General features: G+C 45.6%; 1 protein-coding gene across 1 annotated transcript in view; it reads right to left on the reverse strand.

Moving 5' to 3' along the window:
* Positions 1-219: 219 nt before the first annotated feature.
* The window catches only part of ATP6V1B1 (ATPase H+ transporting V1 subunit B1), a 136764-nt gene continuing 119403 nt past the window's right edge, over positions 220-17580 (reverse strand). The window contains exons 5-14 of the mRNA XM_069745112.1: positions 15935-16012; positions 15656-15795; positions 14591-14692; positions 14408-14505; positions 14181-14304; positions 13681-13831; positions 4590-4672; positions 4203-4307; positions 1845-1974; positions 220-1080 (exon numbers count right to left, since the gene is read on the reverse strand). Of these exons, the coding sequence (XP_069601213.1) occupies positions 914-1080; positions 1845-1974; positions 4203-4307; positions 4590-4672; positions 13681-13831; positions 14181-14304; positions 14408-14505; positions 14591-14692; positions 15656-15795; positions 15935-16012 (1178 nt within the window). The 3' untranslated portion in view covers positions 220-913. The remainder of the gene's footprint in view (positions 1081-1844; positions 1975-4202; positions 4308-4589; positions 4673-13680; positions 13832-14180; positions 14305-14407; positions 14506-14590; positions 14693-15655; positions 15796-15934; positions 16013-17580) is intronic.

The raw sequence follows: 17580 nt of genomic DNA on the forward strand, positions 1-17580 counted from the left end.
CACTAGGCAGGCGCTGACATCTATCACTAGGCAGGCACTGACAGCCATCACTAGGCAGGTTCCTTTATCCGCCGGGCTCCGTGTCTCCGGTCATTCTTTTGGCTCCGGAATTACTGATGTGACGACATTTTGTGGTGCGGGCAGACATCGCTCCTGTCTGGCTCCTAGTCCTTCAGGTCCTCCAGGGATCGGGAGATCAGAGATCACCAAGAACAAAACCTCATTTCCTTTCTTTATTTATGGTTTTATTACAGTTCAGATATTAACAGTGAAGAATTCCTGCTCTACCGCCAAAAGGTGCGCGATCCTGACCGACACAGACAGCGTCACCGTAAAGATGGCGGACGGGCACGCGACCGACAGGCTGCTGACCACGCTCTGCTCTAATCCTAGAGGAAAGCCTTTTGTAGAGTTTCCGGACAGGCCATGAATGCAGCAGATTCGGCGCAGAGCGGAGGAGGAACGCATGAGTGAGTGGAGGCCGAGCATGCGCATCTGCGGCCCGCTCAGGACCAGTCTGCGGAGCCACGTTCTCCAGGATCTAGGGGGCAATGAGGGTCTGTCAGGCCCCCCAGTTAGTGGACAAGGGGTAACTTTATTTTTCAGGAATAAATGTGGTGAATAACTTGCTGAACAGTCATTTCTTGGCCAAAAGTTTTCTTTTTACCGAGTCTGTGACCGGATGGTTGGGGGTCTCCGAGGTCTCGGGGGTCTGGGAGGTCCCCGAGGTCTTGGGGTCTCAGAGATCTCAGGGGTCTCGGGGGTCTCACAGATCTTGGGGGTCTCGGAGGTTTCAGGGTTCTCAGAGGTCTCAGAGATGTTGGGGGTCTTGGAGGTCTCAGGGGTCTTGGAGGTGTCAGAGATCTTGGGGTCTCGGAGGTCTTGGGGGTCTCGGGATCCTCTCGTCTGACGCTCATTTGGTTTTGGCCGCAACGTCTCCCACTTGGGGTCTGGATTCTCGTGGGTAAAACTCGGCCAGCATGGACTCCGGGATCCGTTTTAGCAGCTCCTTGGGGAAGATGCGCAGCAGCTGCCATCCGATGTCCAGGGACTCGAAGATGGATCTGTTCTCGTAGGCTCCTAGACAAGAACATCACCAGCAGTTAGGAACGTCGGGCCAAGGATCATCTTTGTGGTCGGATTACATTTTAAAATTTTGACTTTTAAAGGCTCCTTGGTTTTCCGCACGTTGCCGGCTGCAGAATGAGTTAACTGAGGATCAGTCAGGGAGCTCAAGTGAAGTGTGGGCCCCTTTAAGGTGATTTATGGCTACAAGAAGGTTGAGCTAAACTCTGTGGCCATAAGTCAGCGCAGAGGACGGATAAAAGTGTTATATTCTCCAGCTACAATGAGCTCACTGACAGATTGGTAGTTAACTCGTTCTGCAGCCTGCAATGTGCAGGGAAACAAGCAGCCGGTAAAAGCCGAACCGTGCAAAGATCTTCATGAAAAAAAGAAGAATCATATCCTCAAAGGCGAACATACTGCTTAAAGGTGTCTGCATAGAATAGGGGATAACTTAGTGACTGCGGGGGTCCGACTGCCAGGACCCCAACAACTGTGGGAATGGGGATCTGAGTATTGAGGATCCACATCCTGTCTTGGACTCAGCGTCAATGCTCATGATTCAGGATTAATCACGGGTGAAGGATCTGATGGGATCTGCCGGGATCTGATGGAACTGCCGGGATCTGATGGGATCTTCCGGGATCTGATGAGATTTGCTGGGATCTGCCTCGGATCTGCCAGGATCTGTCCCGGATCTGGAGGGATCTGCCGTTCCTCTGATGACCCTCATACATCCAGAGGAGATCACTGGTCCCAGTAGTGAGGACGATTCTTACCCTGAGCAATAAACTGCCTCTCGAACTTCTGCAGGAACTCGAGGTACAAAAGATCATCTGACGACAGAGCTTCTTCTCCAACCACGGCCTTCATGGCCTGGACATCCTTCCCGATGGCGTAACAGGCGTACTGTGGACCAACGACAACACCAGGGACAAAGTAGTATCATATGCTGACCACCAGGGATCATATACTGACTATAACACTGACCACCAGGGATCATACACTGACTATAACACAGACCACCAGGGATCATACACTGACTATAACACAGACCACCAGGGATTATATACTGACTATAACAGACCACCAGGGATCATATACTGACTATAACACAGACCACCAGGGATCATATACTGACTATAACACTGACCACCAGGGATCATACACTGACTATAACACAGACCACCAGGGATCATACACTGACTATAACACAGACCACCAGGGATTATATACTGACTATAACAGACCACCAGGGATCATATACTGACTATAACACAGACCACCAGGGATCATATACTGACTATAACACAGACCACCAGGGATCATATACTGACTATAACACAGACCACCAGGGATTATATACTGACTATAACACTGACCACCAGGGATCATATACTGACTATAACACAGACCACCAGGGATCATATACTGACTATAACACAGACCACCAGGGATTATATACTGACTATAACACAGACCACCAGGGATCATATACTGACTATAACACTGACCACCAGGGATCATACACTGACTATAACACAGACCACCAGGGATCATACACTGACTATAACACAGACCACCAGGGATCATATACTGACTATAACACAGACCACCAGGGATCATATACTGACTATAACACAGACCACCAGGGATCATATACTGACTATAACACAGACCACCAGGGATCATACACTGACTATAACACTGACCACCAGGGATCATATACTGACTATAACACAGACCACCAGGGATCATATACTGACTATAACACAGACCACCAGGGATCATATACTGACTATAACACAGACCACCAGGGATCATATACTGACTATAACACAGACCACCAGGGATTATACACTGAATATAACACTGACCACCAGGGATTATACACTGACCACCAGGGATTATACACTATCTATAACACTGACCACCAGGGATCATATACTGACTATAACACAGACCACCAGGGATCATATACTGACTATAACACAGACCACCAGGGATCATATACTGACTATAACACAGACCACCAGGGATCATATACTGACTATAACACTGACCACCAGGGATTATACACTGAATATAACACTGACCACCAGGGATTATACACTGACCACCAGGGATTATACACTATCTATAACACTGACCACCAGGGATCATACACTGACTATAACACAGACCACCAGGAATTATACACTATCTATAACACTGACCACCAGGGATCATATACTGACTATAACACAGACCACCAGGGATTATACACTGACTATAACACAGACCACCAGGGATTATACACTATCTATAACACTGACCACCAGGGATCATATGCTGACTATAACACTGACCACCAGGGATTATACACTGACTATAACACAGACCACCAGGAATTATACACTATCTATAACACTGACCACCAGGGATCATATACTGACTATAACACAGACCACCAGGGATTATACACTGACTATAACACAGACCACCAGGGATTATACACTATCTATAACACTGACCACCAGGGATCATATGCTGACTATAACACTGACCACCAGGGATCATACACTGACTATAACACTGACCACCAGGAATTATACACTATCTATAACACTGACCACCAGGGATCATATACTGACTATAACACAGACCACCAGGGATCATATACTGACTATAACACTGACCACCAGGGATCATATACTGACTATAACACTGACCACCAGGGATTATACACTGACTATAACACTGACCACCAGGGATTATACACTATCTATAACACTGACCACCAGGGACCATACACTGACTATAACACTGACCACCAGGGATTATACACTGACTATAACACTGACCACCAGGGATTATACACTATCTATAACACTGACCACCAGGGATCATACACTATCTATAACACTGACCACCAGGGATCATACACTATCTATAACACTGACCACCAGGGACCATACACTGACTATAACACTGACCACCAGGGATTATACACTATCTATAACACTGACCACCAGGGACCATACACTGACTATAACACTGACCACCAGGGATTATACACTATCTATAACACTGACCACCAGGGACCATACACTGACTATAACACTGACCACCAGGGATCATACACACAACATACTCACCAGCTGGTTGGACACGTCCCCGTGGTCTTTTCTCGTCATGCCTTCCCCAATAGCAGATTTCATGAGACGGGACAGAGATGGCAGCACGTTGATCGGAGGATAGATCTGAAAAGTATTTATGAAGTTCATTACTATGTTTTGAACATGATATAACTATAAATTGTGCCGCCATATCTAATTCTCAATTTACACCTTGCGACATATGCATTAATACAGCTGTGAATTTACATAGGACTGCCGGCGAACTCAATTCTGATTTCTTTGCTCTGATTTTTATCCCGCAACATAAAACAAACAGTTCAATGACAAACTAAGTTCCACTCCATCTGTACGTCATTATGGTGGGCAAAGAAATGAAGGTGGAACTCAAGGAGTGACGCCACTCACCTGTCTGTTGTGCAGTTGTCTATCCACATAGATCTGCCCTTCTGTGATGAAGCCGGTCAAGTCAGGGATGGGGTGAGTGATATCTGGAAGAAATTAGAATAAGTGATCTCATCAGACAGCAGTGATGTCACATCAGGTCATTCTCAGAGAACAGTGATATCACATGAGATTATTCTCAGAGAGCAGCGATGTCACACCAGGTCATTCTCAGAGAGCAGTGATGTCACATCAGGTCATTCTCAGAGAGCAGTGATGTCACATCAGGTCATTCTCAGAGAGCAGTGATGTCACATGAGATTATTCTCAGAGAGCAGCGATGTCACACCAGGTCATTCTCAGAGAGCAGTGATGTCACATCAGGTCATTCTCAGAGAGCAGTGATGTCACACCAGGTCATTCTCAGAGAGCAGTGATGTCACATGAGATTATTCTCAGAGAGCAGCGATGTCACACCAGGTCATTCTCAGAGAGCAGTGATGTCACGTCAGGTCATTCTCAGAGAGCAGTGATGTCACATGAGATTATTCTCAGAGAGCAGTGATGTCACATCAGGTCATTCTCAGAGAGCAGTGATGTCACATGAGATTATTCTCAGAGAGCAGTGATGTCACATCAGGTCATTCTCAGAGAGCAGTGATGTCACATCAGGTCATTCTCAGAGAGCAGTGATGTCACATCAGGTCATTCTCAGAGAGCAGTGATGTCACACCAGGTCATTCTCAGAGAGCAGTGATGTCACATGAGATTATTCTCAGAGAGCAGCGATGTCACACCAGGTCATTCTCAGAGAGCAGTGATGTCACGTCAGGTCATTCTCAGAGAGCAGTGATGTCACATGAGATTATTCTCAGAGAGCAGTGATGTCACATCAGGTCATTCTCAGAGAGCAGTGATGTCACATGAGATTATTCTCAGAGAGCAGTGATGTCACATCAGGTCATTCTCAGAGAGCAGTGATGTCACATGAGATTATTCTCAGAGAGCAGTGATGTCACATCAGGTCATTCTCAGAGAGCAGTGACGTCACATCAGGTCATTCTCAGAGAGCAGTGATGTCACATCAGGTCATTCTCAGAGAGCAGTGATGTCACATGAGATTATTCTCAGAGAGCAGTGATGTCACATCAGGTCATTCTCAGAGAGCAGTGATGTCACATCAGGTCATTCTCAGAGAGCAGTGATGTCACATCAGGTCATTCTCAGAGAGCAGTGATGTCACATCAGGTCATTCTCAGAGAGCAGTGATGTCACATCAGGTCATTCTCAGAGAGCAGTGATGTCACATCAGGTCATTCTCAGAGAGCAGTGACGTCACATCAGGTCATTCTCAGAGAGCAGTGATGTCACATCAGGTCATTCTCAGAGAGCAGTGATGTCACACCAGGTCATTCTCAGAGAGCAGTGATGTCACACCAGGTCATTCTCAGAGAGCAGCGATGTCACATGAGATTATTCTCAGAGAGCAGTGATGTCACACCAGGTCATTCTCAGAGAGCAGTGATGTCACACCAGGTCATTCTCAGAGAGCAGTGATGTCACACCAGGTCATTCTCAGAGAGCAGTGATGTCACATCAGGTCATTCTCAGAGAGCAGTGATGTCACATCAGGTCATTCTCAGAGAGCAGTGATGTCACATCAGGTCATTCTCAGAGAGCAGTGATATCACATGAGGTCATTCTCAGAGAGCAGTGATGTCACACCAGGTCATTCTCAGAGAGCAGTGATGTCACGTCAGGTCATTCTCAGAGAGCAGTGATGTCACATCCGGTCATTCTCAGAGAGCAGTGATGTCACATCAGGTCATTCTCAGAGAGCAGTGATGTCACATCAGGTCATTCTCAGAGAGCAGTGATGTCACATGAGGTCATTCTCAGAGAGCAGTGATGTCACATCAGGTCATTCTCAGAGAGCAGTGATGTCACACAGGTCATCACTGTTGAAACCAGGGATTTCAAGCTTCAGGAGGCTAATTTGCATATTCCAGGTGCCTTCTGGGAGAAGCGAAGTCTCCCTAAGCTAGAAGATCGTTGGGTACAGCCGGGACCAGCTGCTTCGAAAGCATCACCAAACCAGGGATTCAAGCTTCAGGAGGCTAATTTGCATATTCCAGGTGCCTTCTGGGAGAAGCGAAGTCTCCCTAAGCTAGAAGATCGTTGGGTACAGCCGGGACCAGCTGCTTCGAAAGCATCACCAAACCGCGCGCCTTACGGCGCGCAAATTTTTGCCTGTAGGACATTATTGCAAGAGAGCTTGGCTGAGTAGATTACACAAGAAGGAAAACACACAGCAAGTCAGCAGGATCTAGGAGCAACATGGCAGATGTGACAACCTACATGGTGAGCTGCAGCATGTGCTACATGTTCACAGATCGACCAGAAGAAGAATCCAATTTCACCTGTCAGAAGTGTAGACTAGTGGCCCTTTTAGAAGAAAAGGTGCGGGGTCTGGAAGAAAGAATAGCAACTTTGAAACTCATCAAAGAGAATGAAGACTTTCTAGACAGAACAGAGGCATCTCTACTGGTCACAGAAGGTGAAAAAAGTGTCAGAGAACCTCCAAAAGCAGATGAGTGGAAGCATGTGACCAAAAGAAGCAAGAAGACCATGGAGAAATCACCAACCACGCAACTGAAGAACCGATATCAAATCTTTGTAGAGGATGAAGATGGCACACCTAAGAATGAAGCAATACCAGCAAGCAAAAAAGAAAAGGGCACACAGCAACAAGTGACAGCAAAAAGTACAGCCAAGAAGCAACGAAGAGTGGTGGTGGTGGGAGACTCACTACTGAGAGGCACCGAAGCAGCCATCTGCAGACCGGACATAACTGCAAGAGAAGTATGCTGCCTTCCAGGTGCGATGATCAAGGATGTGACCGATAGGATACCAAAGCTCTTCAGCTCCAAGGACGTCCACCCATTTCTTCTGATACATGTTGGCACCAATGACACGGCAAGGAAGGACCTACCGACAATCTGCAAGGACTTTGAAGAGTTGGGGAAGAAAGTAAAGGAACTGGATGCACAGGTAGTTTTTTCTTCTATCCTTCCAGTAGACGGGCATGGCACCAGGAGATGGAACAGGATCCTTGATGCAAACAACTGGCTAAGACGATGGTGCAGACAACAAGGATTTGGATTCCTGGACCACGGTGTGAATTACTGGTATGATGGACTCCTCGCCAGAGACGGACTACACCTCAACAAACCTGGGAAACACACATTCGCCAGAAGACTCGCTACACTCATCAGGAGGGCGTTAAACTAGAAGAAGAGGGGACGGGAAGAAAAACATTAGACTCGAACAAAGACGACCCAGGAAAACATACTCAGAAGGGAGGTAAGAACATTTCTAAAACAATCCACAGTGAGGAGATTGGAACAAAACAAAATCCTCTAAACTGCATGCTCGCAAACGCCAGAAGCCTGACAAACAAGATGGAAGAACTAGAAGCAGAAATATCTACAGGTAACTTTGACATAGTGGGAATAACCGAGACATGGTTAGATGAAAGCTATGACTGGGCAGTTAACTTACAGGGTTACAGTCTGTTTAGAAAGGATCGTAAAAATCGGAGAGGAGGAGGGGTTTGTCTCTATGTAAAGTCTTGTCTAAAGTCCACTTTAAGGGAGGATATTAGCGAAGGGAATGAGGATGTCGAGTCCATATGGGTTGAAATTCATGGAGGGAAAAATGGTAACAAAATTCTCATTGGGGTCTGTTACAAACCCCCAAATATAACAGAAAGCATGGAAAGTCTACTTCTAAAGCAGATAGATGAAGCTGCAACCCATAATGAGGTCCTGGTTATGGGGGACTTTAACTACCCGGATATTAACTGGGAAACAGAAACCTGTGAAACCCATAAAGGCAACAGGTTTCTGCTAATAACCAAGAAAAATTATCTTTCACAATTGGTGCAGAATCCAACCAGAGGAGCAGCACTTTTAGATCTAATACTATCTAATAGACCTGACAGAATAACAAATCTGCAGGTGGTCGGGCATTTAGGAAATAGCGACCACAATATTGTGCAGTTTCACCTGTCTTTCACTAGGGGGACTTGTCAGGGAGTCACAAAAACATTGAACTTTAGGAAGGCAAAGTTTGACCAGCTTAGAGATGCCCTTAATCTGGTAGACTGGGACAATATCCTCAGAAATGAGAATACAGATAATAAATGGGAAATGTTTAAGAACATCCTAAATAGGCAGTGTAAGCGGTTTATACCTTGTGGGAATAAAAGGACTAGAAATAGGAAAAACCCAATGTGGCTAAACAAAGAAGTAAGACAGGCAATTAACAGTAAAAAGAAAGCATTTGCACTACTAAAGCAGGATGGCACCATTGAAGCTCTAAAAAACTATAGGGAGAAAAATACTTTATCTAAAAAACTAATTAAAGCTGCCAAAAAGGAAACAGAGAAGCACATTGCTAAGGAGAGTAAAACTAATCCCAAACTGTTCTTCAACTATATCAATAGTAAAAGAATAAAAACTGAAAATGTAGGCCCCTTAAAAAATAGTGAGGAAAGAATGGTTGTAGATGACGAGGAAAAAGCTAACATATTAAACACCTTCTTCTCCACGGTATTCACGGTGGAAAATAAAATGCTAGGTGAAATCCCAAGAAACAATGAAAACCCTATATTAAGGGTCACCAATCTAACCCAAGAAGAGGTGCGAAACCGGCTAAATAAGATTAAAATAGATAAATCTCCGGGTCCGGATGGCATACACCCACGAGTACTAAGAGAACTAAGTAATGTAATAGATAAACCATTATTTCTTATTTTTAGGGACTCTATAGCGACAGGGTCTGTTCCGCAGGACTGGCGCATAGCAAATGTGGTGCCAATATTCAAAAAGGGCTCTAAAAGTGAACCTGGAAATTATAGGCCAGTAAGTCTAACCTCTATTGTTGGTAAAATATTTGAAGGGTTTCTGAGGGATGTTATTCTGGATTATCTCAATGAGAATAACTGTTTAACTCCATATCAGCATGGGTTTATGAGAAATCGCTCCTGTCAAACCAATCTAATCAGTTTTTATGAAGAGGTAAGCTATAGGCTGGACCACGGTGAGTCATTGGACGTGGTATATCTCGATTTTTCCAAAGCGTTTGATACCGTGCCGCACAAGAGGTTGGTACACAAAATGAGAATGCTTGGTCTGGGGGAAAATGTGTGTAAATGGGTTAGTAACTGGCTTAGTGATAGAAAGCAGAGGGTGGTTATAAATGGTATAGTCTCTAACTGGGTCGCTGTGACCAGTGGGGTACCGCAGGGATCAGTATTGGGACCTGTTCTCTTCAACATATTCATTAATGATCTGGTAGAAGGTTTACACAGTAAAATATCGATATTTGCAGATGATACAAAACTATGTAAAGCAGTTAATACAAGAGAAGACAGTATTCTGCTACAGATGGATCTGGATAAGTTGGAAACTTGGGCTGAAAGGTGGCAGATGAGGTTTAACAATGATAAATGTAAGGTTATACACATGGGAAGAAGGAATCAATATCACCATTACACACTGAACGGGAAACCACTGGGTAAATCTGACAGGGAGAAGGACTTGGGGATCCTAGTTAATGATAAACTTACCTGGAGCAGCCAGTGCCAGGCAGCAGCTGCCAAGGCAAACAGGATCATGGGGTGCATTAAAAGAGGTCTGGATACACATGATGAGAGCATTATACTGCCTCTGTACAAATCCCTAGTTAGACCGCACATGGAGTACTGTGTCCAGTTTTGGGCACCGGTGCTCAGGAAGGATATAATGGAACTAGAGAGAGTACAAAGGAGGGCAACAAAATTAATAAAGGGGATGGGAGAACTACAATACCCAGATAGATTAGCGAAATTAGGATTATTTAGTCTAGAAAAAAGACGACTGAGGGGCGATCTAATAACCATGTATAAGTATATAAGGGGACAATACAAATATCTCGCTGAGGATCTGTTTATACCAAGGAAGGTGACGGGCACAAGGGGGCATTCTTTGCGTCTGGAGGAGAGAAGGTTTTTCCACCAACATAGAAGAGGATTCTTTACTGTTAGGGCAGTGAGAATCTGGAATTGCTTGCCTGAGGAGGTGGTGATGGCGAACTCAGTCGAGGGGTTCAAGAGAGGCCTGGATGTCTTCCTGGAGCAGAACAATATTGTATCATACAATTATTAGGTTCTGTAGAAGGACGTAGATCTGGGTATTTATTATGATGGAATATAGGCTGAACTGGATGGACAAATGTCTTTTTTCGGCCTTACTAACTATGTTACTATGTTACTATTCTCAGAGAGCAGTGATGTCATATCAGGTCATTCTCAGAGAGCAGTGAGGTCACATCAGGTCATTCCCAGAGAGCAGTGATGTCACATCAGGTCATTCCCAGAGAGCAGTGACGTCACATCAGGTCATTCTCAGACAGCAGTGATGTCACATGAGATCATTCTCAGAAAGCAGTGATGTCACATCAGGTCATTCTCAGAGAGCAGTGATGTCACATCAGGTCATTCTCAGAGAGCAGTGATGTCACATCAGGTCATTCTCAGAGAGCAGTGATGTCACATCAGGTCATTCTCAGAGAGCAGTGATGTCACATCAGGTCATTCCCAGAGAGCAGTGATGTCACATCAGGTCATTCTCAGAGAGCAGTGATGTCACATCAGGTCATTCTCAGAGAGCAGTGATGTCACATCAGGTCATTCTCAGAGAGCAGTGAGGTCACATCAGGTCATTCTCAGAGAGCAGTGAGGTCACATCAGGTCATTCTTAGAGAGCAGTGATGTCACATCAGGTCATTCTTAGAGAGCAGTGATGTCACATCAGGTCATTCTCAGAGAGCAGTGATGTCACATCAGGTCATTCCCAGAGAACAGTGATGTCACATCAGGTCATTCTCAGAGAGCAGTGATGTCACATCAGGTCATTCTCAGAGAGCAGTGATGTCACATCAGGTCATTCCCAGAGAGCAGTGATGTCACATCAGGTCATTCTCAGAGAGCAGTGATGTCACATCAGGTCATTCTCAGAGAGCAGTGATGTCACATCAGGTCATTCTCAGAGAGCAGTGATATCACATCAGGTCATTCTCAGAGAGCAGTGAGGTCACATCAGGTCATTCTCAGAGAGCAGTGAGGTCACATCAGGTCATTCTTAGAGAGCAGTGATGTCACATCAGGTCATTCTTAGAGAGCAGTGATGTCACATCAGGTCATTCTTAGAGAGCAGTGAGGTCACATCAGGTCATTCTTAGAGAGCAGTGATGTCACATCAGGTCATTCTCAGAGAGCAGTGATGTCACATCAGGTCATTCTCAGAGAGCAGTGAGGTCACATCAGGTCATTCTCAGAGAGCAGTGAGGTCACATCAGGTCATTCTCAGAGAGCAGTGATGTCAGATCAGGTCATTCTCAGAGAGCAGTGAGGTCACATCAGGTCATTCTCAGAGAGCAGTGATGTCACATCAGGTCATTCTCAGAGAGCAGTGATATCACATGAGATTATTCTCAGAGAGCAGTGATGTCACATCAGGTCATTCTTAGAGAGCAGTGATATCACATGAGATTATTCTCAGAGAGCAGTGATGTCACATCAGGTCATTCTTAGAGAGCAGTGATATCACATGAGATCATTCTCAGAGAGCAGTGATGTCACATCAGGTCATTCTTAGAGAGCAGTGATATCACATGAGATTATTCTCAGAGAGCAGTGATGTCACATCAGGTCATTCCCAGAGAGCAGTGATGTCACATGAGATCATTCTCAGAGAGCAGTGATGTCACACAGGTCATTCTCAGAGAGCAGTGATGTCACATCAGGTCATTCTCAGAGAGCAGTGACGTCACACCAGGTCATTCTCACAGAGCAGTGACGTCACATCAGGTCATTCTCAGAGAGCAGTGATGTCACACCAGGTCATTCTCAGAGAGCAGTGATGTCACACCAGGTCATTCTCACAGAGCAGTGACGTCACATCAGGTCATTCTCAGAGAGCAGTGATGTCACATCCGGTCATTCTCAGAGAGCAGTGATGTCACACCAGGTCATTCTCAGAGAGCAGTGATGTCACATCAGGTCATTCTCAGAGAGCAGTGATGTCACACCAGGTTATTCTCAGAGAGCAGTGATGTCACATCAGGTCATTCTCAGAGAGCAGTGATGTCACACCAGGTCATTCTCAGAGAGCAGTGATGTCACATCAGGTCATTCTCAGAGAGCAGTGATGTCACATCAGGTCATTCTCAGAGAGCAGTGATGTCACACCAGGTCATTCTCAGAGAGCAGTGATGTCACATCAGGTCATTCTCAGAGAGCAGTGATGTCACATCAGGTCATTCTCAGAGAGCAGTGATGTCACATCCGGTCATTCTCAGAGAGCAGTGATGTCACACCAGGTCATTCTCAGAGAGCAGTGATGTCACATCAGGTCATTCTCAGAGAGCAGTGATGTCACACCAGGTCATTCTCAGAGAGCAGTGATGTCACATCAGGTCATTCTCAGAGAGCAGTGATGTCACACCAGGTCATTCTCAGAGAGCAGTGATGTCACATCAGGTCATTCTCACAGAGCAGTGACGTCACATCAGGTCATTCTCAGAGAGCAGTGATGTCACATCAGGTCATTCTCAGAGAGCAGTGATGTCACATCAGGTCATTCCCAGAGAGCAGTGACATCGCATCAGGTCATTATCAGAGAGCAGTGATGTCACATCAGGTCATTCCCAGAGAGCAGTGACATCGCATCAGGTCATTATCAGAGAGCAGTGATGTCACATCAGGTCTTCTCCATCCTGTAGCGCGTAGCTGATCTGTGTGCAGCATGTGTCCTCCTGGGGAAACGTGCCATCATAGACTTTCGGATACTTTGATGTATTTTAGGCTTGGGAATATTCGGAAACACAATGATGGCGGCTCCTGGGGGGGAGGGGTTCTACCTCCACACGCGATTTACCAATAGAAGAAGAAGGACGTCAAGAACCCAGAAGAAGACTGGACATCACCAGGCAGAACAGTCCCAGGCATGAAACATCTGCACACCGAGAATCCTCCTCTAGTTAGAGATGTTGGCAGACTGTAGGTACTCACCATCATTAGGCATTGTGAGAATTGGTATCTGGGTGATAGATCCGCTCCTTCCCTCCACCCGACCAGCTCGTTCATAGATAGTGGCCAAGTCAGTGTACATATAGCCAGGAAAGCCACGTCGGCCAGGTACCTCCTCTCGAGCTGCTGAGACCTACAAGATAATTAAAAATTAAAAATAGTTCAATATACCAACTGGATTTGTTTGTCATGGAAGGTTCCCACCTGGGGTCAGGTTTGGGTTGGCCTGATTGTCAGGTTCTGTATCAGTTGAGGTTCTCCTACCTAGAAGGGACATAGTGAACCTGTCCTACTCCACTATTCTGGAGCTAGTGATGTCACCAGATGCAAGAAGCTCCACCATTGGACCTACTGCGTATGGAAAACCTACGCTAAACCTTCAGACCTAAGTCCTTAGGGGCACAGTGGGACTCTATCAGCTGCCATTACGACCCCTCTTGACTATCTTGCCCTCTGGAATGAGAAATGACAAAGCTTATTACCTCACGTAGAGCCTCAGCATAGGAGCTCATGTCCGTGAGGATGACCAGCACATGCTTCTCACACTGGTAGGCCAGGTACTCTGCTTCTGTGAGCGCCAGGCGAGGAGTGATGATCCTCTCGATGCTGTGGGACAATAATAGCACATGACAGAGTTATTCACACTTGTAGCTGCGCCAGGAGGACGACCCCCGAGGGACCAAGACCAGGATCCCTCTATGCCACTTACGTCGGATCATTGGCTAAATTCAAGAACAGGCAGACGTTATCCATGGATCCGTTTTCCTCAAAGTCGGACTTGAAGAACCGGGCCGTCTCCATGTTTACCTATAAGGGGTGACAATTTGGACCGATTCATCCATTACGACTCACAGATGACCGGAGGGGAGGTGACTTTACTTGGATGACTTACACCCATTGCAGCAAACACAATGGCAAAATTATCATCGTGGTAATCCATGACATCCTTCGATTTCTTCACCAGCCCGGCCTGTCTGCAAATCTGAGCAGCAATCTGTGGGGGCAAGAAGAGATACCCCGGATAAGAGCAGGTTCTCTGCTCTGCTGTTCTAGACTCCTCTCCACCCAACATATTAGTTTATCTCTGGTATTGGGCATGGGGGAAGTGGGGAGTCTTGTAATAATGGGCAACAAAACGCACAATTTTGACCTTCACATTTCAACACTTCGCATCTAGAGCAATGGAATTTTGACACTCGGGATCTACAACAATGGAATGCTGACACTTGTGATCTAGAACAATGGAATGCTGACACTTGTGATCTAGAACAATGGAATGCTGACACTTGGGATCCAGAATAATGGAATACTGACACTTGGGATCTAGAACAATGGAATTCTGACACTTGGGATCCAGAATAATGGAATGCTGACACTTGGGATCTAGAACAATGGAAGGTTGACATTTGGGATCTAGAGCAATTGAATTCTGGCACTTGGGATCTAGAAAAATGGAATGCTGACACATGGTATCTAGAGACCAATGGAATGCTGATATTTGGGATCTAGAACAATGGAATGCTGACACTTGGGATCTAGAAAAATAGAATGCTGACATTTCTAATCTATAACAACAGAATGCTGACACTTCTGACAATGGAGACACTTGAGATCTAGAAAAATGGAACACATATGCTTGGGATCTAGAACAATGTAATGTTGACACTTTGGATCTAGAACAATGGAAGCTGACACTTGTGATTTAGAGCAATGGAGACACTTGTGATCTAGAACAATGGAACACTGCCACTTGTGACCTAGAGCAATGGAGACAATTGTGATCTAGAACAGTGGAACGCTGACACATGTGATCTAGAACAATGGAACACTGCCACTTGTGATTTAGAGCAATGGAGACACTTGTGATCTAGAACAATGGAAGCTGACACTTGGGATCTAGGGCTGACATTTGGGCTTTCGCTACTCCCTATTTGCCCAGGTTCTCTGTCCCTCGTACATCGTTGTGTGGTAGACCAGCGGCAGAGAAGATGGGGATCTTCTGGCCTCGAGCGATGCTGTTCATGACGTCGATTGGGGAGATTCCGGTCTGTATCATCTCCTCGGGGTAGGTTCTCCCTTGGGGGTTGATCGGCTGACCTGGTAAGAGATAGAGCCGGACATCAGTGCTCTGTGAGGTCATCTTCGGAGGACGAAGACGTTCATTCTGCCCTCCGATCGGGAAGGACACAGAAGTCCATGGCGGCCACTGCTCAGCATGTGGACGTATCGTTCTCACCATTGATGTCTAGGAAGTCTTCTGCCATCACTGCCGGACCATTATCTATAGGTTTCCCCGAGCCATTAAAGACGCGTCCTACAAGAAATAGGGGAGCAGAGAGTTTAGAATACAGCTTCATCAACATCTAGACACATCTACACCATCTGCCTGTCCATCACATGCAGCGTCCATCTTCTCCGGATCCCTGTGACACAGGCGAGTGCTGGTCACGTACCGGGCCCCTGGTGTCCTTCCATTAGTGGCATGTAGGACATGTGCGGGGGTCTGGCTACCTGTGACCGCTCCGTGCTCTGATGTCGTTCAGGGACCATCCTGCTGCTCCTCCTGTCACTGCACATAACCTTCACATCCTGCCAGGATCCAGACTCAGCGACCATGAAAGGTCAGTAACCTTCTCCACCACCTCAGCGCCTCTTCCTTCTTGTCACTTGTGCACATACAGAGATGTAAGAGATAAACTTAAAGGGCTCCAGGTGAGAGAAGTAGTAACTTCGGGGCGCCCCCTACAGACGCCTCCAATTCTGGGCCCATCTAACATAGAAAATGCCATATGTCTCCAGTGACTTCTGAGATATCGCACTACATCAGCTGCCCTTAACCTCTCCGCGGTCTAGAACGCTTGGTGGCCGCTGAGGCTCATGAATACTCCCGCTTAACATTAATACTTCAAACGTCATTTAAAGGACCATTACATACAATTATTTAGGGCAGCAGTACCCCTTGTCAACAGCAGATGGCGCCATATGCACCATAAAATCTGTATTAAAAATTTAAAACCATTAAAAAAAAAAAAATTGATCGACGCAAAGTTACATCTGATCGGTGATGATACAAAAAGCAGTGATGACCACCCGATCGGGGAAAGCGGCAGCAAAAGTAATAGCAGTGTTTATTGGATACATGAATTCTGGCAACACAAGGAAATCACAGCTTGGGATTCAGCTTTTCCAGACTCAAAAAGTGTGAAGCTGCCCCATTATGCAGGGGTATAATGGCCGGACATGTACGCTTTCATCCATCCAGACAAAATGGTCATTCAATAGCGCCACCTAGTGGCTAGGATAACAGGAAAAAGCGTCATGGAATCTATGGACTTGTACTGAGTAACTCTGGGTGCCTCTGATTTCATAGATAATGCATGACATTAAAAAGCCATGATACAAGAGATGCCTGAAATATCCCTGTAGGGGAAAATAGGACCTAAGCCGAAATAATGGAATGAAAAGAGACCAAAAAGTCATAAGAATCCGAAAATGGCACAATGGAAAATCACAGATCGCCCCGCAAAGAACAAGCCCTCACATGACCACATGGACAAAAAAAAAGTAATGGGTCACAGAATATGTCGGCACAAACCAAAACCTAAAGCATAAAAAAAATAACAAAAAAAAAGCCACAAAATTCCTTTTCAGCCTTCAAAGTAAAAAATATTAACTGGGTGAATTAAATGGTGACATTAGCCAAATACAACTCTGGTGGGGAAAGAAGGTCCTTAACGATCCAGAAAAAAAAAAAAAAAAGTTCCCGAAGACGAAGAGGAAAAGCTAAAATAAATTCGATTGGATGGAGTCAAAACAATTCAAATTTCGGGGTCTTTATTCTTTCTTGCCAAGTAGTAAAAATAAACTAAAGCTCGAAAGTTA

Source organism: Ranitomeya imitator, chromosome 1 (assembly GCF_032444005.1).
Source record: "Ranitomeya imitator isolate aRanImi1 chromosome 1, aRanImi1.pri, whole genome shotgun sequence".
Taxonomy (NCBI): Eukaryota; Metazoa; Chordata; class Amphibia; order Anura; family Dendrobatidae; genus Ranitomeya; species Ranitomeya imitator.